Consider the following 23,924-nt stretch of genomic DNA (forward strand, 5'->3'; position numbering starts at 1 on the left):
TTCTAAAACAAGTGGTATAGCAGGTATGAAAAGGTACACATTGGAGAGTTTCTTTTCCAGTGACTTCATCTGTTCTTTCCCTTATCACTTCAGCCTGACCAAAAGATATATTTAGTTACTTAATTTGCTTGTATGTTTCCTATTCTAAAAATTGTATGACTTGAATCATCGAAGCATTTCTTTGCAAATATTAACTATCATTTAATGCACTTTGTTGCTTAAAAGGTTTTATTTATTTTTTCTGGTTCTAGTGGAGGCAATATGGGATAGAGGAAATAAAGTGGACTTTGGTTTAAGGAAGAACAGGTTGTCCAGTCCCAATTCCAGCACTTTTTTGACCTTTGGCCAGTGACTTCCTCTCTGATCCTCACTTTGCTCATCTTCAAGATGGGGACAGTGCCACCAGGGTTTTATCTGAGACAGCATTTATATGAGAACCAAGCACAACTGTTTTCAGTTCTCTTTCTCCTTCACTCTCTTTACAGCAAATTTGTAAGTTCCAGTCCTGCTGTATAATATTTGAGATCATTTTCATTTCCAAAAAAGATGTAGGGTTTGTTTTTTTTTTTGGAGGCTCTTCTTTGTGTGAGACATAAAAAGATCCAAAAAATTATAGTGAGCCACCTTAAAAAAATTGGGGGCGGGGGGGAATCTAATGGCATAGACCATCCATCTCTTAATCATATTTTTGCCCTCTGTGACTAAAATCATCCTTTTGTTAATTCAGTAAGTATTTATAAACACTTATTAGTGCCAGGCACTGTGTTAGAGGTGGAGGCTAAAACAGCGAAGAAGACAAACAGCCCTGCCTTATCTTAGAGAAATCATATAGGAAAAGGATAATAAATGAATAAAACAAGATAGTTACAGATTGTGATAAATGCAGAGACAATAAGACTATACAGTGTCTAAATTTTAACATGATAGGGAAATGTTCCTCACTAAGTTTAATTTGTAACAAAATACTGGTTAGAAAATTCTCAAAAAGTCTCAGTTAAGATTGTGGAAGTAGGTTGTGTGTCAGAAAATGAGGAACTCAAGGAAAACAAAGGAGCCCAGTTAAAGGTTTCCAAGGTCCAAAATACTTTGATAGTTGATCCAAGAGACATAAACCTGTCAATGTTTTGATAGTTCTTTGCCTTGACATTTAAGAAATTATAATCTTATTTTTCTTGGAAATCATTCCTTTTATTAACAGTTAGTATGGGCACCTAGTTTGGTAGAAAACTGTGTCCAAACAAAATCTTTCTCAGTGGTTTCGGTAAAATTCATTGATTCTTAAGCCCATAGGAATTTTAACACAAACAATGAGTATGGACTGATCATTAAAACAGGTGTCTGAGAGAACTAGTCCAGTAACTTTAGACATAATTTAGATGTTATGTATCTTTATTTTTCTAGTTATTCAGTAATCAGTCTGATCACAGTAAGTTGAACAAATTGGATTTTTAAGGAAACTGAATTTTGCAAGTGACTAGTTGCAATGATGAGAATTTGAAACTCCCTTATCTTTTTACTTGCATGAAAAAAATAACTTGAAAACATTGATAGGGGATTCTGCTTCAGCATGTTTTTAGTTTGTTATTGATCATCTTTTTTCGGCTATCTAGTTAAGTATTTGGACATTACTTTTTTGGTCATCATTTAAAACCTAACTTTTATTCTCTTGGGTGGTAAATAAACCTTTATCACTTTAATCCCTAGCTTTTTGAGCAGCAGGTTCTAGCTTCTTTGTTCTTTCTCTGTGGGTCTGGATAAGTGTCAGTTTCTGGACCATAGTTTCCTGTCTGAATGCTGCCGTGTTTATAGCACAAGGAGTTGGCCGTTGCAGGTGGAGAATGGTTTGGAAAAGGCCCACGAATAGTTGAGGAAAACAAAGGCATGCCTATTTGTCTCTGAGTCATTTCTATTCACTACAGCTCAAGCAGCACCATTTCTTTTGCCCATTTGATCTAGTAATTCCCTTCAGAAGGGGAAGTTGTTTGGCCTTATAAAATTCAGGACTTTATTTCATCAGAAATTTTTGAGCACTTACTATATCCTAGACATTGTGATAGTTTAAGTGGATCTATGATAGATTCAGTGGCAAATTCCTCTATGTTTAAGGAGGCCCACGTGATGTTAGCTACTCATGGAAACAGCTTCTCATTTAGAATCATGTCTTTGCAAAGTCAGTCTTAATGTTACTTTTATAGCTTTATTGAGACTAATTCAACAACTAATTAATATAGCTAGGTGGAAAGTGTTCTAAAGAGTTTGTATCTTCTCCATTTAAAAAAAATCTGTTTTAGGAATTAAATTGCCCAATAGTTTAATCAGTGCCGTGACTGTGTTTTTATTCTATGCACAGTGCTGTTTCCCAAGAAGTTTGCATGTAATATGTATCAACTTCTAAAAGTAATGTTTTTTATATAAAGGTAATATGTATTCAGCGTCAAACTTAGAAAATATCGATAGTCAGAAAATAAAAAATACTTTGTTAATATTTTTATATATATTCTTCCAGTCTTTGTGTACATATTTTATTTGATAAAAATGAGATTGTACTCTGCATTCCATTTTACAGCTTATTTTTAATCTAGTATTATAGGGCAGATAAATGTGTTTCCTACTCACATGATTCCAGTTTTTTTTAAGCAGATGTTTTATTGCTAGAATAGGGACCACAAAAAACTATTTATTAAAATACTCTGCAGAGTAAATTCAGAAACCTGATCTACTCACTCAGGAACAAAATGCACTTCTCTGCCCCTTTCCTTCCTTAATTCTGTCCCACTTACCCCCACACTGCCCACTTGCCCATCCCCAGGAGGGTTCTCCTGGGGCAGTCTCGGAATGGAGGTTTATCTAGTCAGTTACACATTGTTAGCACTTTTAATTTTCTTCTTTTCAAACTTGTTCAGCCAATCCTTCAGAATTTTTATTTTTTGCTTTATTTGCTAAAGGCAAACATCAAGAATGGAGTTGGGAGGATTTGGAGTAATAAGGAAAAATAAAATCATAGGCTAGTAATCTTTCTCAGAATTGTAGGGAAAGGGGAGATAATTGAATAAAAATACGTTTAGAGTTGAATAATAGACATTAGAGTTTTAAATTTATGTGTTCCAAAGAAAATGGCCCAATTTTTAAATTCCATTTTGCCTTTTTATATTACTTCAAACTTTATAGCAATTTTGTTATATCTATTGCTGATGTGCAAATATATTTGACTTATTATCCTTGTTTGGAAATATTCAGTGTGTTTTTTTTAATGGAAGTATAGTTGATTTACAATGTGTTAGTTTCAGGTATACAGCAGAGTGATTCAGTTATATATATTCTTTTTCAGATTCTTTTCCATTATAGGTTATTATAAGATATTGAATGTAGTTCCCTATGCTATACAGTAGGTCCTTGTTGTTTATCTACTTTGTATATAGTAGTGTGTTTATGTTAATCCCAAGCTCCTAATTTATCCCTCTGGCCCCAATTCCCCTTTGGTAACCAAATATTTGTTTTCTGTGAGTCTATTTTTGACCTAAATAAGTTCATATGTATCAGGTTTTTTTAGATCCCACTTTATAAGTGATACTGTATGATAGTTATCTTTCTTACTTCACTTAATATGATCATCTTGAGGTCCATCTGGAAATACACAATATCTTTGTCTTCATTCTCAGTTCTTTATATTATATGAGAAATTATGTATAAATGACTCAAGTCACAGATTATGTTTATATTAAATATTAAAAACAATGGCAGGAGTGGGTTTTAAATTATAGCATGAAAGCAAATACCTAAAGATGTACATAATTGTAACCAGCGCAACTATAAAATCTTTTGAAAATAAATTTATTTCTATAAATGTAAAATATTGAGTTTAAAAATTCAGATAATATCAATAGACCAAAAAGAAAAAGCGCTTAGCATCCCACCACTGTTAATACTCCATCATTTTACTAGTCTAATTTGCCTTTCTCTTCCCTAATCTATAGTGGATTCTGTTCTTAATGGTCATATAAAATAACAACTCTCCTGCGAGTGCTTTAACTCTTTATTTGAAGTAAATAGATATATGTTATCTATTTTGAAAGTTTGTTTAAAGTTTGTTTTAGTCACCTGGGTGGTAACAAAATAGGAAATAATATAAGTAATAACGGTAGTATAATTAATAATGGAATATGTAAAAATTGTATAAAGGAAAAAAAATGTTTTGTTAAGGTCCTAGTATGCCTCTAACTTAGCTTGCCTAGTTTTGTCAGTAGAAGGTTGTACAGAATCAGCTGACTCTTGTTCAGCACTTTCTTTTCTTTTGAGCAAAAGTTTATTGAAAACAGGAGGTTTTCTTCTCTCTGTGACTGTGTGTGTGATGCACGTGGGAAAAGTATTCTCATTTAGATAATTTTCTTCGCTTCCATCTGATGCAAATGACTAGACATTTCAAAACAGGAAAAACAGAGTTCTAATTATTTGTGAATTTTTAAAGTGTGAATGCCATCAATGATCTATATTGCTATAAAGAGAATATAGAATAATTACGCTTCTAGCTCGCGTACCTTTCAAAGTATTTCTAATTGATGATTACTTGGATCAGTGGTAGACCTCCTTGACAGACAAATCCAACTTCAAAATTCCTCACGTTGGTGAAGATGGAAGTAAAATTGAACTATTTTTCTTTATATTAAATTTTGGACTTAAATTTTATACTCTTTTTAAAACTAACTTTTCTAAGTGATGGTAACAGTATAGAATGGAAGTAATATAATATCCTTTTGCCACATAAATGGTGAAATGTATTGGTTTCAGCAGAGTGGATCCTGTTGTATTGGGCATTTGGAGAAGAGATTTTAACATATATCAATCACTTACTTTGTGTTAGACTTTTGCAATCAAGTCAGCCCATTACAGTACTAACCTTCATTCATAAGCCTGTCCCTCAGGTCGTAATGAACAACTCTGACCCCTTTTCTGTACAACAGTCCTTTAACTATTTGGATTTGTTACTCCCTGGATATGTGCTTTCGTCCTTTCTTCCAGACAACAACCTTTTAAAAGGTCAGGGGCTAGTTTATCTAACTATGTATTCCCCCATGCCTCTCATAGTTCTCAGTAGCTAGCAGGGGCTCAAATATTTATTCCATTGAATTGGACTGTTGTTCATGTGGGTTCCTAACTATCCTGGCCTTGTCCCGTCTATACATATTCCAGTTTGTCTCTCCCTTGTAAGGTATGTTCCTGGTATGTTCTGTCTTCCTACTTGGAAAAAAATTGAAAATTTTAATTTGAAAAATCGAATTAAAAAAATACTTGCACAAAGACACAATTTTATGTGGTTGAAAATTGGAAAAAATATCAAAGATGACCTAATTTTATTACTATGGAGCATGTCAAAGTTTTCTGTTACCAGACAGTTACAACTGAAAGCTGCGTTGTGTTCCTTAATGCTCAGCGTGTTGGAGCATTTGCCACTGGGGGCTCTTCCAGTTGGCTTCTGTATCCCTTTGACATATCCCCACCAGTTTGTGTTTTGAACACCTCGCTGCTTTCTGGCACTACATACTCCGGGACCGTCTTGTATATTCCCTCCCAGATCAGCCACTTCATCAAGGGTCCCTGGGTCCTTTTATTGGAGAATGGTATTAGAAACCAGGATTTGCTCCAGGGTGCTTATCATTGCACCTGGGGTCTGAATTCTTCTTAGACCTGTCAGTGACCAGAGCCAGGAAGTAAATGTACGTGCATTAACTTGTGAATGCGTACATGTCTGTGTTATTTCTGCTGTTACTCATCAGTTCCTAAATTAAGGAGTAAAGTCGTGTAGGAGTTCCCACTGATGTCTCAGACTCTAATTCAGAACTACATGGTTCATTCTAGCCTTTTCCCTTTACTTATCTGTAATCTCTCATTCCCCATCTTTTTACTTAGGTTTTCAGTCCCAGGATACAGGTATAGCAGCATCAGAATTGTTACCCAGTACCTTTATGAGAAACATTACAGCTACAGCATGGTGCTTATGTACGGTTCCTTTGGTTTTGTCATGCAGTTTCCAGTCATTTCCAAAGTTATTTAGATCCTTTTCTTCCTATCCTCTCCTGTAGGGTTATATCATACATTGTAATACAATTAAATTCTTTTTGTCAGAGTCTGCATTCCCTGACTCCCATCCCCAGTTGATTTTTTTTTTCATTTTAAAATGTTACATTGAGGTTCATTCCTTGTGGTATAAAGTTCCCTGGGTTTTGACAAGTGGATAACATCACTGTAGTACTAGACAGAATAGTTTAATGGCTCTAAAAAAAACCGTGCTCTACTTAGCCACCCCTGCCCCTTTCCAAACCACTTGCAAAAACTGATCTGTTTTCTGTCTTTTCCAGAAAGTCATATAAATGGAATTAAACAGTATGTAGCCTGTTCCCAGACTGGATTTTTTCACTTAGCATAATGAATGCATTTAAGATTTATCCATGTTGTTGCATAGATTAACGGCTCTTTCTGTCTGATCACAGAATGATATTCATGGCATGATTGTAACATCTTGGTTGTTTCCAGGTATTGGCATTTGGTAATCATGAATAAAGCTGCTGTAAAGATTCACACACACGTTTTTTTTGTGGACATACATTTTTAAATCATTTGGGTAAATACCTGGGAACACAGTTTCTGGGTCTTATGCTAAGGCTGTGTTTAGTTTTGCAAGAAACTACCAAACTGTCGTCTTAAGTAGCCACTACTTTGCATTCATTCCCACCAGCGATGAAGTGAGGGTTCCTGTTGCTCCCCATCCTTGCCAGCACTTGGTGTTGCTAGGTCGTTTTTTGTTGTTTGTCTGTATATTTGTTTAGCCATTCTAATAGCTTTGTAATAGTACATCATTGTGGTTTTACTTTGCACTTCTCTGTGCTGGGCATCTTTGCGTACGCTTATTTGCATCTGTATATCATCAATGAGGTGTCTCTTCAGACTGTTTGCCGATTTTTTTTATTTAAGTAGAAACTAAAAAAATATAATATTGAGGGTTTATTTTTAATTTCAGAGCAAAGTTCAGACAATACAGAAGTACATAAAGGACATAAAATAAGATAAACGCTACCTTTTTGCTCCAAACCTAAATCTCTTAAAATAACTGATGTTAAGAGATGAACACATACGCTGCTGGTTTCCCCCCGTGCTTCTAGTAACACAAATGTATTTTTCCTATAATTTTGAAAACATGAAAGTAACTAGATTAAAATGACTACTGTGCAACTTGCTTTTAGTTTTTAATCACTGTATTATAGTCATTTTTTCAGGCCAGTGCATATGAATCTAACTTGTTAAAAATGTAACTGGTTTTCATTCCATGAAAAATGTATGCTGTCATTTGCTCAACCATTTCTTACTCAAAAGTATTTAAATTAATACCACTGTTTTTATTATGTTGGTTCAAGTTGGGTATACTGACAATTTTTCTTTTTCAAAGTAGACGCTTTGCATTTCCATGAGAGTTCTATAATTGGCTTGTCAATTTCTACCCAAAAAAAAGAATCTTACCAAATTTTGGTTGAGATTACAATGGATCTATAGGTCATCGTGGGGAGAATTGATGATATCTTAGTCTTCTGAACTACTGACACAGTAGATCTTGCCTTTTTTTAGGTCCTCTTTTTGTTTTTTCCCATTAGTATTTTACAGTTTTCAGTATACAGCCTTTTCACATCTTTTGTCAGATGTATCACTAAATAGTTCATACTTCTTGATGCTATTGTAAATGTGTTTTCTAATTTTAATTTTGTTTATATTTATTATATAAAAACATGATTAATTTTTGTATGTTGATCATGCATACCACAACCTTATTAAGTTGGCTTATTATTTCTAGTAGATTTTTTATGGATTGCATCAGATGTTCTATATAGATGATAAGTCATTCTGAATAAATGTAATTTTTCCTGCCTCCAAATTGTATTTAATAAAAGTGGTGAGAGTGGACATGCTTGTTTCAATGGGGAGAATACATGGAATTGAATGAAATTTTAACATAGCAAAAATTTGTGGGCCACCGAAAGCAGTGCTGAGAGAAGGTGCAAGACTGGTTCAGTATTTGAAAATCAGTGAATGTAACTCACCGTATTAGCAGATTAAAGAGACAAAAATCATAATTATATCAATTGATACAGAAAAAGCATTTGACGTAATTCAACGTTGACTCATAAAAAAAAAAAAAACAACTCTCAGAAAGTTAGGAATAGAGGGGAACTGCCTCAACTTGAAAAAGAGCAGTTTAAGAAAACAATCCCATTTTTCTGTGTGTATTGAGATGGTTATATGTTTTTTACCCTGCATGTTGTTTACATGGTATATATCACATTGATTTGAGGGTGTTGAACCATTCTTGCCTCCCCAGAATAAATCCCATTTGATCATGGTGTATGATCCTTTTAATGTATTGTATTCAGTTTGCTAATATTTTGTTGAGGATTTTTGCATCTAAGTTTATCAGAGATTTTGCCCTGTAATTTTCTTTTTTTGGTTTGTCTTTGTCTGGTTTGGTATCAGGGTGATGTTGGCGTCACGAAATGGGTTAGAAAGCATTCTCTCTTCTTTGGTATTTTGGATGAGCTTGATAAGGATAGAGATTAAATCTTCTTTGAATGTTTGAAAGAATTTACCTGTGAAGCTGTCTGGTCCTGGACTTTTGCTTTGGGGAAGGTATTTTATAACTGTTTTAATCTCTATACTAGTGATTTGTGTAATCAGATTTTCTGTTTCTTCGTGATTCCAGTTTTGGAAGGTTGTATGATTCTAAGAATTATTCTATTTCTTCTAGGTTGTCCAATTTATTAGCATATAGTTTCATAATATTCTCTTATAATTCTTTGTATTTCTGTGGTATTCGATCTGGTCTATTTCCCTTGCCTCCTAATGTATTCTGTATCACGTGTATTGAGTTCTTCAGCTGCAGAATTTGTTTGTTTGTTTTTTAAGAGTTTCAATCTCTTTAGTGAAGTATTCTTTCTGTTTATTAATTATGTTTCTGTGCTCACTGAACTGCCTTTCTGAGTTTTCTCGTAGCTCGTTGAGTTTCTTCGTGACAGCTATTTTGAATTCTCTGTCAGATCACAGCATTCCATGAGATTAAATTCGGTTTCTGGGAAGTTGTTTTCTTTTTGTGGTCCACTGTTCACTGTTGTTTATGAGATGCTTGATGAGTTGTTCCTACGCCAGTGCCTTTGAAGTAGTGAATACTTTTCTACTTGATTCTAATAATTCAGCAGAAAGATACTAGAGGATTTTCTTTTGTTTTCTAGTAGGTGGCACTGTAGTACAAGTTTTTGTTTTGTCTGACAGGATCCCCTGAGTCACAGACTCTGCCACCAAGGATGAGGGTGGGGAGCTGGGGTCATGCAGACACCTCTGCTGTGTCTGGTGTTGTAAGGTTTGCAGACTCCATTGCTGCGGGTACAGTAACGGAGCCAGACTCGTGGGCATCTAGGTGGCTGGGAGGATGGGGTCCTGGGCTGCTAGTACTGCTAGTACTAGTTGCTGCCCAGTTACCTGTGGCCGTGGGTGCCACTGCTGCCTGTCGGGAGGTCAGAGTCATGGTACACACGACTCAGGAGGGTGGAACGTGCCAACTCAGTGGAAGCTCAGCTAAGAGAGAACAAAAACTTGTGCTATAGTGCCACCTACTGGAAAACAAAGGAAAATTCTCTAATTTCTTCCCTGTTGAATTATTAGAATCAAGTAGAAAAGCGTTCACTACTTCAAATAGACTGGCAGAGGAACAACTCATTAAGCATTACAAAGAACCAGAGTTCTTGGTGTACAGGTGTGTGGTGTTCTCCAACATCCTGTTGTGTTGGACAGAAGGAGCCTTGCTGAGTGATGGTCGTTCTACTGGTTGTTGATTGAAGGGGAGCATCTCATTCCACCGTGCTGCTCACGTCACTCTCCCAGGTTTTCTGTTTCTTCTTGAAGGTGTTCCTGGTAGTTTGTGTCTTTCTAGGAATTTTTTTGGTCTTTGTTACCTATTTGTTGGCATACTTTTCTTCATAGCATTCTCTTACAATCATTATTTCTGTAAGTTCCCTCTTTTGTTCCTGATTTAGTGTGAGTTTTCTGTTGGAGACGGGGAGCAGTCTAGCTAAAAATTTATAAATTTTGTTGTTTTTTTTTAAAAGAACCAACTTTGGGGTTCATTGATCTTTCTCTGTGATTTTTCTCTGTTTCATTTTTTCCCACTCTAATCATTTGCATTCATACCTTCTGCTTGCTTTGGGTTCATCTTGCTCTTCTTTTTCCAGTTGCTTAAGGTGAAAAGTTACTGATTTGAGTTCTTTCTCCTTTTTTAATATATGCATTTACAGCTATAAATTTAAATACCACTGTAACTGTGCATATCATAAATTTTGACTTTTTTAATGTTTTTTTCATTCATCCCAGAGTACTTTGATTTCCATTGTTTTGTTTTACCCATGGTAACTTATGCATATGTTGCTTAACTTTTATGTATCTGTAATTTTTCCACATTTTCTTCCGTTACTGATTTCTAGTTTAATTTCATTGTGATCAAAGAACATACTTTGCACGATTTAATTCTTTTTTAATTTACTGAGGTTTGTTTGATCACCTAGCATATGGTCTGTCATGGAGAATGTTTTGTGTGCACTTGAGAAAGATGTGTTTTCTGTTCTTTTTGGATCTTTAGTGCTCTGTAGGTATCTGCTGTGACTAAGTAGTTTATGGTCTTCTTCAAGTCTTCTGTTTTTGGTTGATCTTCTGCTTTGATTTCAATCCAATGTTAAAAGTGGAGTGTTGAAGTCTCCAGCTATTTTTGATGAATTGTCTGTTTCCCCTTCAGGTTTTCAGTTTTACTTCATGTATTTTGGGGCTCTGTTTTTAAGTGCAAGTATATTTATAGTCACTTTATCTTCCTGATAAATCAACCTTCTTATCGTTTTAAAATGTCTTTCTTTTGTGTTAACAGAATTTTGTGTGATATTAGTATAGCCACCTCAGCTGGATTTTGGTTACTGCTTGCACAGTCTGTATTTTTCCATCCTTTTGTTTTCAGACTGTTTTGTGTCATTGAATCTAATGTGTCTTTTGTAGATAGTGTATAGTTGGATCTTTTTTTTTATTTTGATGGAATCTAATTTATGCTGTTTTGCTTTATGTCTTCTGGATTCACTTTTTAAAAGCAGTTTTAAGCTCATAACAGAATTGAAAGGAAAGGTACAGAGATTTCCCATATTTCCCTTGCCCCGGCACATGCATGGCACGTTATCAACATCATTTGCTAGAAAGGTACATTTGTTACAATCAATGAACCTACACTGACACATCGTAATCTAATTATAGTTTACTTTAGGGCTCTTGATGTTGTGCATTTAATTGATTTGGACAAATGTGTAGTGACATATTTATCATCATGACATCATACAGAGTATTTTCACTGCCCTGAAGTTCCTTTAGCTCTGGCTATTCATCCCTCCTTACCTCCTTTTCTCCCCCACCCCCAGCAACCACTGGTCTTTTTATTGTCTTCGTAGTTTTGCTTTTTCCAGAATGTCATATAGTTGGACGCATACGGTATGTAGCCTTTTCAGGTTGATTTCACTTAGTGATGTGCATTTAAGATTCCTCCATGTTTTTCATGGCCTGATAGCTCATTTCTTTTTAATATTGAATAATATTCCATTATCCGAATGTACTAAAGTTTGCTTATTCATTCACTTATTGAAAGGCATCTTGTTGCTTCCAAGTTTTATGAATAAAGCTGCCGTGAACATCCATGTGCAGGTTTTTGTGTGGACATAGTTTTCAGCCCCTTTGGGAAAATACCAAAGAGCACAAATGCTGGATTGTATAGTAAGAGTATGTGTAGTTTTGTAAGAAACTACCAAGCTTTTCCAAAGTGGCTGTACCATTTTGCATTCCCACCAGCAGTATACAAGAGGATTGCTCCACATTCTCGCCAATCAGTGTTCCAAATTACTGCCATTCTAATAGGTGTGTAATGGTATCTCGTTGTTTCAGTTTGCTTTTTGCCGGTGAACTGTGATGTGGAGCTCCTTTTCATACGCTTATTTGCCATATATTTTCTTTGGTGGGATCTCCATTAAGGTCTTTGGCCTTTTTTTTAATCACATTGTTCTATTATTGTTGGATTTTAAGGGGTTTTGTATATTTTGGCTAACAGTCCATTACCAGCTGTCTCTTTTGCAAGTATTTCTCCCAATCTGTAGCTTTTCTTCTCCTTCTCTTAACATTGTCTCTCACAGAGCAGAAATTTTTAATTTTAATTAAGTCCAGCTTTTTAGTTATTTCTTTCATGGATTGTACCTTTAGTGTTGTGTCTCAAAAGGCATTACCATACTCAAGGTCTTCTCCTGTTTTTTTTTTTTTTTAGGAGTTTTAATAGTTTTGCATTTTACATTTGGGCCTATTATTGATTTTAAGTTAATTTTTGTAATCAGTCTAAAGGCTACATCTAGATTCTTCTTTTTTTTTTTTTAATGTGGGTGTCCTGTTGTTCCAGCATCATTTGTTTCAGAGACTGTCTTTGCTGCATTGTTTAGCTTTTGCTCCTTCATCAAAGATCACTTGACTGTACTTATGTGGATTTATTTCTGTGTTACTTGTTTTGGTGTGTTGTTCTGTATCTGTTCTTTTGCTGGTACCACATTGTTTTGATTACTGTAGCTTTATAGTAAGTTTTAAAGTTGGGTGGTGTCAGTTCTCCAGCTTAGTTTTTCTTTTGTTTTTTTATTGTGATTGGCTGTTCTAGGTCTTCTGCTTCTCCGTATGAACTTTAGAGTCATTTTGTTGATGTCCATAAAATAACTCGCTGGGGTTTTTTGGCTGAGACAGCCCTGAATCTATAGATCAAGTTGGGAAGAACTGACATCTTGACAACATTGAATCTTCCTACCCATAAACATGGAATATTTTTACATTTATTTAGTTCTTCTTTGAATTTGTTCATCAGAGTTTTATAGTTTTCCTCATACGGATTATATATGTTTATGCATATGTAGATCATTTTTTAAATCTGTTCTGCCAGTCTCTTACTTTTAATTGGGATATGTGTATGTGATCCATTTACATTTAATATAATAAGTGATAAATTAGGATTTACACCTGCCTTTTTCCTATTTTTATCTCATATCTTTTACATTCCTTTATTCCTTGATTTTTGCCTTCCTTTGTGTTAGATATTTTTATTATATCTTTCCAATTTCCTTTTTTTTTTTTTTTCCTTTTATATTTATTTTCAGGTTTTTTCCTTGGAATTTACCCTGGGATTTTAATTAGCATCTTAAAACAGTCTAGTTCAGATTAATATTAGTTTAATTTCAGTAGTATACAAAAGCTTTCCTGCAGTATATCTCAGTTTCCTTCTCTGTCTTTTGTACTATTATTGTCATCAAATTATACCTTTAGGCATTATAAACTTAACAACTCATTTTTTTAAATTATTGCTCTATCCAGGTATCTTTTAAAACAAGTCAACAAGAGAGTTATATTTAAAGAGTTATGTTTATAAATCTTTTCATAATACCTGTTTAGTTAGCTTTTGAGGGGGGTGCTTTTTATTTCTTTGTTTGGATTCAGGTTACCTTAATATTTATTTCAGCTTGAAGGTTAGCCTTTAGTTATTCCTTATAGGGCAGATCTGCTAACAACAACTCGTTCACAGTTGCTTTTTGGTTTTTGATTGATTGTTTTTATGTCTAGAGATGTCTTAATTGCTCCTTCATTTTTCAAGGAGAGTTTAGCTGCATATAGAATTCTTGGTTGACTATTTCTTTCAACACTTTGAAAGTGGTCATCTCACTGTTTTCCATCTTTGATGAGACACAGCCGTCTGTTGTGTACCCTCTTCATGGGCATATTTTGTTCTACAACTTCCTCCACTCGGTTTTAGTTGCCTCCTTACTTCCATCTGCTTTCTTTCATCCAGAAGCTTACCGAGGTAGCTAATCCATTGAATTGTTCTCTTGCTTCTTGCTCTGTGGGCTTATTCTTTTTTTAATTTCTTCTCACCAGGCTCTTAGGAGGAAGAGGAAGCTAGGGTATGAGTTCAACCCACTGCTTAAACCAGACAGTCTATGTATTTTTCTGTAGAAGGTCTAGTTTAAGCCTTTGACAGCTACACACCTGCCTGTGTGTTAAGTCATCCAAACTTGTCACCCAGATACTAGAAATATGTTTCACAGAATAGTTTTTCTTTTTGAGAAGTAGCTCGGGAAGTGGAGAGGTGTAAAATCTTGTTATCCTTCCTAGTCTGTAAATAAATGAGAAGAGTAAAGTGAGTAACAAACCCCACTTCACCCAGTGTTTTAAGCTTTTCATGTTGAATTACCTGAAAATTATATTTAAAATCTAAACAGTATGTCACAAAATATGTATTTAAAGGTCAACGTAATTACATAGCCAAATATTTGTATATTTAAGAGGAATATTCAGATAATTAACATCGGTTGGTTAGGATCCAGATTATGGTATCCAAAATGGTGCGGTATGTGATACTTGACCAAAAAGTAGCTGATGGGGAGAGTCTTTCTTACTGCTATGCCACCTGCATAGCAGTCCCCTGATTAGGTGATGTGTTTGGTTCAAAATAGAATTTTGGTAGGAACATTAGTACCAGGTCTTACCCAGGAGTATAAGGCTCTTTCTAGATCTGGTTGATGATACAGGACTTCTTCATGTGTTTCAAGACATTGTGAAGATTGGCCCAAGAACTGTAAAAAGAAAGTTTTATTGGCTGACACTAAACAGAAGCCAGGAGACACACCTTAGCAACAATCTATAGGATACCTGCTCTTAGGTAAGTGCAAACTGCTTACCTGATGTAGTGGCTCTCAAAGCATCATCATTTCTGGAACCTAGTTAAACATGCAGATTCTTAGCCCCACCCAGACCTACGGAGTGGAAATTCTGAGGGGTGGGACCCAGGAGTCTGGATTTTTTAATAAAGCCCTCCAAGTGATTCTGATGAGTGTTGAATCGGGAACTGTTGGCCTGTTTATGAGTTCAGAAGTATCTGTGGTGGTGACGCTCATATGAGGTTGGTTCAGACCTATAGGAATAATCCACTGGGTGTGGCTGGTTGTGGGAGAAGGCTAGGGAGTGTGGAAACCTGGCTTGTGAAAACCGCTTTCGCCTGCTGTTAACATCTTACTCATCTGTTTTTATCATAATACGCTTTTTGAAGAATCTGAACCAAGCATCATATTTCTCTAAATGATGAAATAGCAAGGATCCTGCTATAGTGTTGTTTTTCACTGATCTATGATGGGTCTCCTGAGAGCCAGGGGCCCTCCCTAAGGTGCATTTCAGGTGTGAGATTGCGGGAACCAGTGAAGTCCATCGTGAACTGCCAGACGTAATATTCAAAGCAGCCCTTAGTTCTTCCCCTGAGGAAGGAAGGAAGGAAAAGTTGTTTTTTAAATGTTGCCTGCCTGCTGCCCCTACCCACCCACCCCCAGGTTATTTGAGGAGAAAAGAGATTTTATGAAGTTGTTTTGTTTGTTTTTTGAGGTTGCAGATTCAGAGGTGAGGATTCACAGTTTAAATGAAACGAGTTTTTGTCTTGTTTTACTATGCAAGGAGTCATAAGGAGCGCTTTAATTCTTTCAAGGACAAAAATACTGCTGTGGTATCAGGAAGCTATGTTTTACAGCGTCTGAGCCACTAGATAAATCTTCAGTCAGTCCTTCGTAGAGGCAATGTGAATAAAAATGTGTGATTGGTATTAGGGAAGGCATCCTAAAGGAGAGAAAATTAGGGCTGAGGGTTGAATGCATTATCATCACGCGTATTTGACTGGAGAGAAAACAGTTTCACCCTCAAGGAGTTAGAAGGAATCTAAGTCTGTCAGGTTGAATACTGGCAAGAAGTTGGAGATGTAGCTGTGATCGGGAAAGCTAAGGTAGGGGGAAGGCTGTTCTTTGCATTTGTGTAGTGTTGGCACGTAATTGATAGGCTCTTAGCAATAATTGTGAGATAAGTAAGGTATGATTACTACAATTACTCCTTTACAGATGAAAAAGCTGAAGTTCAGAGAGATTAAATGGTGGTGGTGTGGTGGTACACCTTTTATTGTACGTATATGCATGTATTTATTCCATACATGTCTAAGCACCTACATACTCTGCGCCAGGCCCTGTTCTGGGCTTCGGAGACACAACGACAAAGCAGACAAAGACCTTTGCCTTCGGGGAGCTTCCATTCTAGTAAACAAGGGCGGATGATAAACGAGATAAGTAAGTAAACTATGTAACTGCTAGATGTGTTTTCTTTATAAATCCTGAGGAGAAGAGTGAAACAGGGAAAGGGAGCTGATTTAAATTGTAAACAGAGTGCCTAGAAGGACTTTGAAGAGGAACGTGACATGACCTGTATGAAGTTAACAGGATCACTCTGGCTGCTGTGAACTGTCGATCAGGCACAGAGTTAGGTCTGTGTACCAGCTCTCAGGTAATCTTTACAACTACTGCCGGGCAGATAGGGAGTCTCAAGTTAATAAGTGTGTTTAAGATCACAAAGCCAGTAGGTGCCAACAACTCAATCGAAAATATGTTTGTATTTTGAAACCTTCCATTCAGACCAGTTGCATTTCTGTTTCTGTTAGAAGGGAGGAGCCTAAAATGTGTAAAGGGGCTATGTTCTTGATACTTGACTTTGGGACAGCAGTAAATGATGATTTGGATGAAGGATCAGCAAATTGCACAAAGCAAAACAGATTCGAAATTTTGCAGTGGAAGGGAGATCTGAAAATTTTTTGAAAGCGAAGGAATTCTAAACAGTATGGAATCCAGTGTAGCTGAGTTAGAGTTACAGCGCATAGTGTCACTGAGTAACAGTGACGTTCCTTTTATTTAGTGTGAGGCCTTATTGTTGAGAAACTGTATGTGCAGTGACTAAGAGCACAAATTCTGGAGCTGAACCTGTGAATTCAGATCCCAGCTCAAATCCCAGCTCAAGTAATAGCTGTGACTTCAGGCAAATTGTCTGACTCCTCTTTGCCTTAAGTTCCTAATCTGTAAAGTAGAAATAATATGCAAACCAAGCATGTTCTTACCTTATGACCCAGTAGTCATGCTCCGTGGTTTACCCAAAGGAGCTGAAGAAGCTATGTTCACACAAAAACCTGCACACAGATGTTTGTAGCAGCTATATTCATAATTACCAAAACTTGGAAGCAACCACGTTATCCTTCAGTAGGTAAATGAGTAAATAAACTGTGGCACAGCCAGAGAATGGAATATTATTCAGCACTAAAAAGAAATGAGCTAGCAAACCATGAAAAGACATGGAGGGACCTTAATTGTATATTACTAAGTGAAAGAAGCCAATCAGAGAAGGCTACATACAGTGATTCCAACTGTGTGACATTCTGGAAAAGACAAAACAATGGAGACAGAAGATCAGTGGTTGCTGGGGTGGGGCAGGGGGCATGACTGAGTGGAGCACAGAGGATTTTTAGGACAGTGAAAATACTCTGTATGATACCATAATGGTGGATACATGTCATATGTTTGTCCACATCCATAGTGTCCAACACCAAGGGGGGAGCCCTAAGGTAAACTGTGGATTCTGGGTAATTATGGTGTGTCAGTATAGGCTCATGGATTGTACCAAGTGTACCACTCTGGTGGGGGGTGTTGATAATGGGAGAGGCTGTGTATGTAGATGGTGGGGCCGGGGATATGTGGGAAATCTCTGTACCTTCCACTCAGTTTTGCTGTGGGCCTGAAACTGCTCTAAAAAATAAACTTTTTTTAAAAATCTGTTTTGGATGGGAATAATGGTAGTACTCACCTAGTAGTGTTGTTTTGAGGATTATATGAGTTAAGGTGTATAAACCATTTGGAACAGTTCTTGGCTTGGAGTAAGCTTGTATGTTTTATTTGCTGTGTTATTCACAAACATGAAAACGTGTATATAGGTTTCATAGGTTCACTGATAGACTTTCCACCTCTATTTTTTCCCCATATAAAAGTGAGTTTTGCAGCCTCAAATTCTTCTATCATGACTACTGTGTAGAATCAAATCATATTGACTGTATATTTCTTTAAGTGTAGGGTGTGGGCCTCATATCAGAACGAGCCAGAGTGTAGGCTGACAACACAGATTGTTACACTCCTCACCACACTTACGAACTCAAGACATTTGGAGGGTGGGCCAAGGAATTTGCATTTTCCACCAGCACCCAGGGTGATTCTGACGCAAGTTGGAGTGCTGGTGCTTTTGAGAGTCTGGGAAGGATTATACTGCACTTCTTAACGCAGTCCTCACAAATTCCCTCCCCAAAATACACGTGTAGATTTTGGCAGATCACTGTGTATCTGGAAGATGGAAGGAGAAGTAGTGACCTGAGAACTCCTCTGTCCACCTCAGAGCCCAGTCTCTTGTGTGAAATGCCTTTTTAATGAAGTGCGACATTCTTTATGTCAGACCTTTACTTTGTGACGGCTCTTAACACTATGAGTAATAGTCCGTTGCTGTTCTAAGTTGTAAGCATTGAGTGCTAATTAGCCAGAGTATGATTAATCCTAAACCGTTGAGTCATTTGGAAGGACTTTTTGGGATAAAAGCAAACTGTAGGACAGAGTAAGCAAAATAACTGTCATCAGAAACAGGAAATGAAACTAACGTATGATTGTACAGTGAAATGACAGGATTACTATTCAAACCCTTTTTGTCCTGGCTCCACACCCAGGCACATAAAGTAAATTCAGTTGTGAATGGAGATAATATTTTCATAAATCTTTTTTTTTAACATTTCTTAACTGAAGTGTAGTTGATTTACAGTATTATAATAGGTTCTGGTGTACACTATAGTGACTCAGTTATGCATATATATATATATTCTTTTTCAATACAGAATAGTACAGGCCTTTGAGTAGAGTTCCCTGTGCTATACATTAGAACCTTATTGTTTATTTGGTATGTAGTAGTTTGTATCTGCTAATCCAAAACTCCCAGTTTATCCCTCCCTCTCCCCTTTCCCCCTTGGTAACCATACTTTGTTTTCTACATCTGTGAGTCTCTTTCTGTTTTGTAAATAAGGTTGTGTCATTTTTTTAGTGTCCACATATCAGTATATTTGTCTTTCGCTGACTTAGTATGATAATTTATAGGTCCATCCATGTTGCTGCAAATGGCATTATTTCATTCCTGTTTATGGCTGAGTATTATTCCATTGTAGGTATATACACCACATTTTCTTTATCTGTTCATCTGTCAGTGGACATTTAGGTTGCTTCCACGTCTTGGCTGTTGTAAATAGTGCTGCTGTGAACACTGGGGAGTGTATATCTTTTTGAATTAGAGTTTCCTCCATCAGGAATGGGATTGCTGGATAATATGGTAATTCTGTTTTTAGTTTTTTAAGGAACCGCAGCAATGTTCTCCATAGTAGCCGCACCAGTTTACATTCCCACCGACAGTGTAGGAGGGGTCCTTTCCCTCCATATTCTCTCTAGCATTTTATTGTTTGTAGATTTTCTGATGATGGCCATTCTGACCAGTTCGTGAAGTGATACCTCATAGTAGTTTTGATTTGCATTTCTCTGATAATTAGTGATGTTGAACATCTTTTCATGTGCCTGTTGGCTGTTTGTATGTCTTTGGAGAAATGTCTGTTTAGGTCTTCTGCCCATTTTGTGATTGGATTGTTTGTTTTTTTGTTACTGAGCTGTGTGAGCTGCCTGTGTTATTTTGGAATTAATCTCATCAGTTACATCATTTGCACATATTTTCTCCTATTCCATAGGTTGTCTCTTCATTTGATTATGGTTTCCTCTGCTGTGCAAAAGCTTTTAAGTTTAATTAGGTCCCACTTGTTTGTTTTTGGTTTTATTTCCATTATTCTAGGAAGTAGATCCAAAAAAATATTGCTGTGATTTATGTCAGAGTGTTCTGCCATTGTTTTTCTCTTGGAGTTTTACAGTATTTGGCCTTACATTTAGGTGTTTAACCCATTTTGAATTTATTTTTGTTTATGGTGTTAGAGAATGCTCCAATTTCCTTCTTTTCCATGTAGCTGTCTAGTTTTCCCAGCACCACTTATTGAAGAGATTGGGTTTTCTCCACTACATATTCCTGCCTCCTTTACTGTAGGTTTATTGACCGCAAATGTGTGGGTTTATTTCTAGACTTTCTGCCCTGTGCCATTGATCTATGCATCTGTTTTTGTGCCAGTACCATACTATTTTGATTACTGTAGCTTTGTAGTATAGTCTAAAGTCAGGGAGCCTGATTACTGAGGGGCTAGTTAAAAAGAAAGTTTTAAGACAGGCCACAGTTGTATTTGTACTCTTTAGTACCCAAAAGGGTAAAATTAATTCTACACTCTTTAAAGCCATGTTTTCAGTGGGCTTTAGATGTTGGGGATACAGCGGTAAATAAGACACAAATAGATCCATGAAACTCAGCCTAGGATGCCCATTTCAGCTCAACAGATGTGCAGTAAATGTGCCCCTTACACCAGACTCTCCCCTTCTCTAGAGACAGAAGTGAGTGACTCTTGGCTTCTCCTCTTGAGACCGTATGGTGTGCAGGGGAGCCAGTCCCGTAGTCATATATTTCATTACCACTGCAGAGCTTAGGGTGGTATCAGGGAAGGCTTCACAGAGAAAGTGACAGCTGGTTCTGTCTTGTCACCACCACATGCTGGGGCACCTGGGACGTGCTTCATAGCTCCTCATCTACAAAACAGCCAAGGCTAAAACTGACTGCTCTAAAATTCCCTGGTTCTAAAACGGTGATAATTGTTTTTTCGTCAAAATGTTTTAAAGGTCCAAATTTATGAAAAATAATACGGTAAAAATGTTTACTGTATATTTAATATTAATGGATATTCTTTCAAATTAAATTTTTGCTAATGAGTTTCCTGGAACTTCTTGTTCTATTAGTCCATTGACTTCTTGTCTTTGTGTAACATTCATTTGGAACGTTATATACCTTATAAAATTTTGTATTCATTAATATGGTATAAGATTTGGCATTTCAATATTGTAGGAATTTCTTTTTTCTTTCATGTTAGAACATCCCTATGATTTTAATTCTTATCTTTCTTTTGACGGGAGATGGTTTCATCAAGTAGGACTTTATGTTTTATACCTATTGAGCATTTATTTTAGAAATAAAATTTTAATGAGTTTGAAATTCCTAGAGGATCACTGAAATTTGTGATTTTTCCCACAGAAATAAATGCTCCAAGAAAAAAATTAAGGCTATATTTAATTACCACTGTTAATTTATTGGTGCAAGAAATTTCAACAGATTTTTAAAGCATTTTTTAAAAATACAAAACCATTTAATAAGCTAATAAAAATTATGGTGTTTAACCCCCGTCCCATCATTGATACCCAAACAGTACACATGCTTTTTCAGAGAAAGATATTGAAATCATTATTTAGAAAAACTATACAATATTATGTATGACTTTCTGTTGTATCACAGTCAGCTCTCTCTTCTCTAGAAAATTCCAAGCTTCTAATCATGGCTTTGTCTTTCTGGGGACCATCCCCTATCCAGGAGCCACCCAGGGGCCTACCTAGAGTTAGAGCTGGTTCACTAGAACTAGGACAGAAGATGCTCGACGGCTCTTATCTCTTAGGAATTTGCAAGAGTCTAGCTGCTCTCTGTCAGGAACCAGGGGGACAGAGGCCAATATGTGAATTTCTTATTTCACAATCCACACATAATCAGAGCTTAATAAAAGTGACAATTTTTGCTTTTTTTTTTTTTTTTTTGACACATAGAAAGATTTACTCGCCTTTCCTCAGTGGAAACCATAGCAACACAATGATCACTTAGCCGTGTAGCATTTAGCATGAGCCAGGTGAAGTCTGTTAACTATAGATTAAAGTCATAAATTCAGCAAATTGAATTGAATTAGTAAAGAATGAAGGGTTCTGTTCAGTTGCATATTATACTGTCATGTCCACAATAAATGTTACTCCTCGAGGCCAGATCAAGTGCAGATCCCTTCTTAAAGCCTTGCACCTGCCCTCAAATTGGGCAGCCCTCCTGCTTGTCCAAGCCTGTCTTGTGACACTTAGCACATGTTAACATTTTTGTGTCTACCTCTTATCTTCCAGTCGTCTGTAAATGCATGAGGGAGAGTATGTCTTGTTTTTCTCTATAATATCTTTACTGTCTAGAATAGCACTGTCCAGTAGAATATCATGTGAGTCAGGTATTCACATTTAGATTTTCCAGTAGCAGCATTAAAAATAAAATGAGTCAAAAACTGATTTTAATAATTCAATTCAATATATTAAAAACATTATTAAATTCAGCATATTAAAAATATTTCAAATGTAGAATCAACATAAGAAATCAGATCTTTTGCATTCTTTTTTCTGTACAAGTTGCCAGAATCTTGTATTTTATACCTGCAGCATTTCTCAGATCTGTACTAGCCACATTTCAAGTGCTGAATAACCACTTCGCTAACGACTGCCATATAAGGCAGCAAAGTCTAGCATGTTGTAGGTGATGAGCAATTGAATATCCCATAGGCAGACTTTCAAAAAATAATCTTTTTTTTTCCCCCAACAGACTACCATGTCTGCGGGACTCTTGCCTCAGAATGAACAGCCATATTCCCCTATGCTGAATAACAGTGGGTGTGCTGCAGACATGAAAGGTAATAGTTCTTTAATGTGCTTTTCGTCTCTGTGCAAACGAGAGTTTAGTAAATCTACGTGAATGGACATGAAAGAAGAATCTTGATCCTTCATATTGGAACCCCAAGTTGCAGGTCCTATTTGTGGCCTTTTGTTTATTTCTGCCTTACCATTTTGGCCCATTAAAATTCCTTTTCAAAATCCTGAGTAATGACCTTAGCCTTTTAAGAAGGAATGCTGAAAACTGTTTATCTCCTGCATTATCCTCTTAGACTGAAGTTATGTGGTTATCAAACTCCTACTGGGAACCGACCTTTCATTTCTGTATTCTTTCGTTACTCACAGGCATCACTTATAAAGCACATGCAGAAGCAGGCTAGCCCTCCTCCTCTCAATTTTTTCCTCTCCTCTGTCACTGTCCCACGGTTCTGATTTTTACCCCACGTACCCCGGGAAAGGAAGGGTGCTGTGGCTCACTCTTACTGCCACTCTCACCTGCACTCTTAACTGTTGCAAGTTCTAAGCTGGGAGTACACCCTGATTTCCTGCCACTGAGGTACCACTGGTCCTATTTCTGTCATCGCCGGTTAGCCAAGAGAGGTGCTGAATAATTTTTCTTGGCATTACCCCTTGCATGATTTTCTTACTGCCTACTCTGGATGTTGCCCAAGTTCACTTTAGTGCTCCTCTTTAGGGAACTTTGAAGTATCTTTTTTTACCTCCTAAATATGGCTTAGATAATATAAGGAAAAGTAAAGGAGTTAGGTTCTAAAGGCATTGGAGTCTAATGCTAGCTGGAAATAATCGATTCTCCAAATAGATTGTGCCTCTTGTTGGAATCTAACCACTCCACCAGGGGGAGCTCCTTTTCATCAAGAAAACCAGAGTTTCCTGCTTCTGACCTTGTCTCAATTCCAGGTCCTCGGAGATCCTCCTTCATGTCTGTGCTGTGTCTGACCCTAGGGGGACTGGTACTGCTGATAACTGCCGTCTGTGGGCAGCTTCTGTGTGTCAGACTTTATGTTCATTTCCCTGGTTTTAGAAAGAAGTGCTACTGAAGCAAATGCAATAATGTGTCTGCTTGCTGCTTCTCTTGTAGAATAATGGGGTTTTTTCCCTCAAGTGACTTCCCAACTAACAAATGTAAGAATCAAATGAGCCTTTTTCTCCGTCCTTTCTTGTGTTGGAATGTTACCTCTTAGTTGGTGTTTCTCATCTGGGATTCTGTTGGCTTTTGAGGTAGGGCAACTCCTCATTGCAACAGGAGCCCTGAGCACTGAAGACATTTAGTATCCCTGCTCCCCCCAACCCAGT

At 36.7% G+C, this 23,924-nt stretch overlaps 1 protein-coding gene across 5 annotated transcripts in view; it reads left to right on the forward strand.

Annotated features, from left to right (window-relative positions):
• PTPDC1 (protein tyrosine phosphatase domain containing 1) overlaps positions 1-23,924 on the forward strand; it is a 64,949-nt gene that overhangs the window by 2,022 nt on the left and 39,003 nt on the right. For 4 of the 5 annotated variants that reach the window (XR_012506711.1, XM_074363024.1, XM_074363025.1 and 1 more), the window contains exon 2: positions 22,543-22,630. The exons of the other annotated variant lie outside the window; for it this stretch is intronic. Coding sequence is in view for 3 of the 4 variants with exons in the window: in XM_074363024.1 (XP_074219125.1) it covers positions 22,549-22,630 (82 nt within the window). In the remaining variant the exon portion in view is untranslated. The remainder of the gene's footprint in view (positions 1-22,542; positions 22,631-23,924) is intronic. 5 annotated transcript variants of the gene reach the window in all.

Source organism: Camelus bactrianus, chromosome 4 (genome assembly GCF_048773025.1).
Source record: "Camelus bactrianus isolate YW-2024 breed Bactrian camel chromosome 4, ASM4877302v1, whole genome shotgun sequence".
Taxonomy (NCBI): Eukaryota; Metazoa; Chordata; class Mammalia; order Artiodactyla; family Camelidae; genus Camelus; species Camelus bactrianus.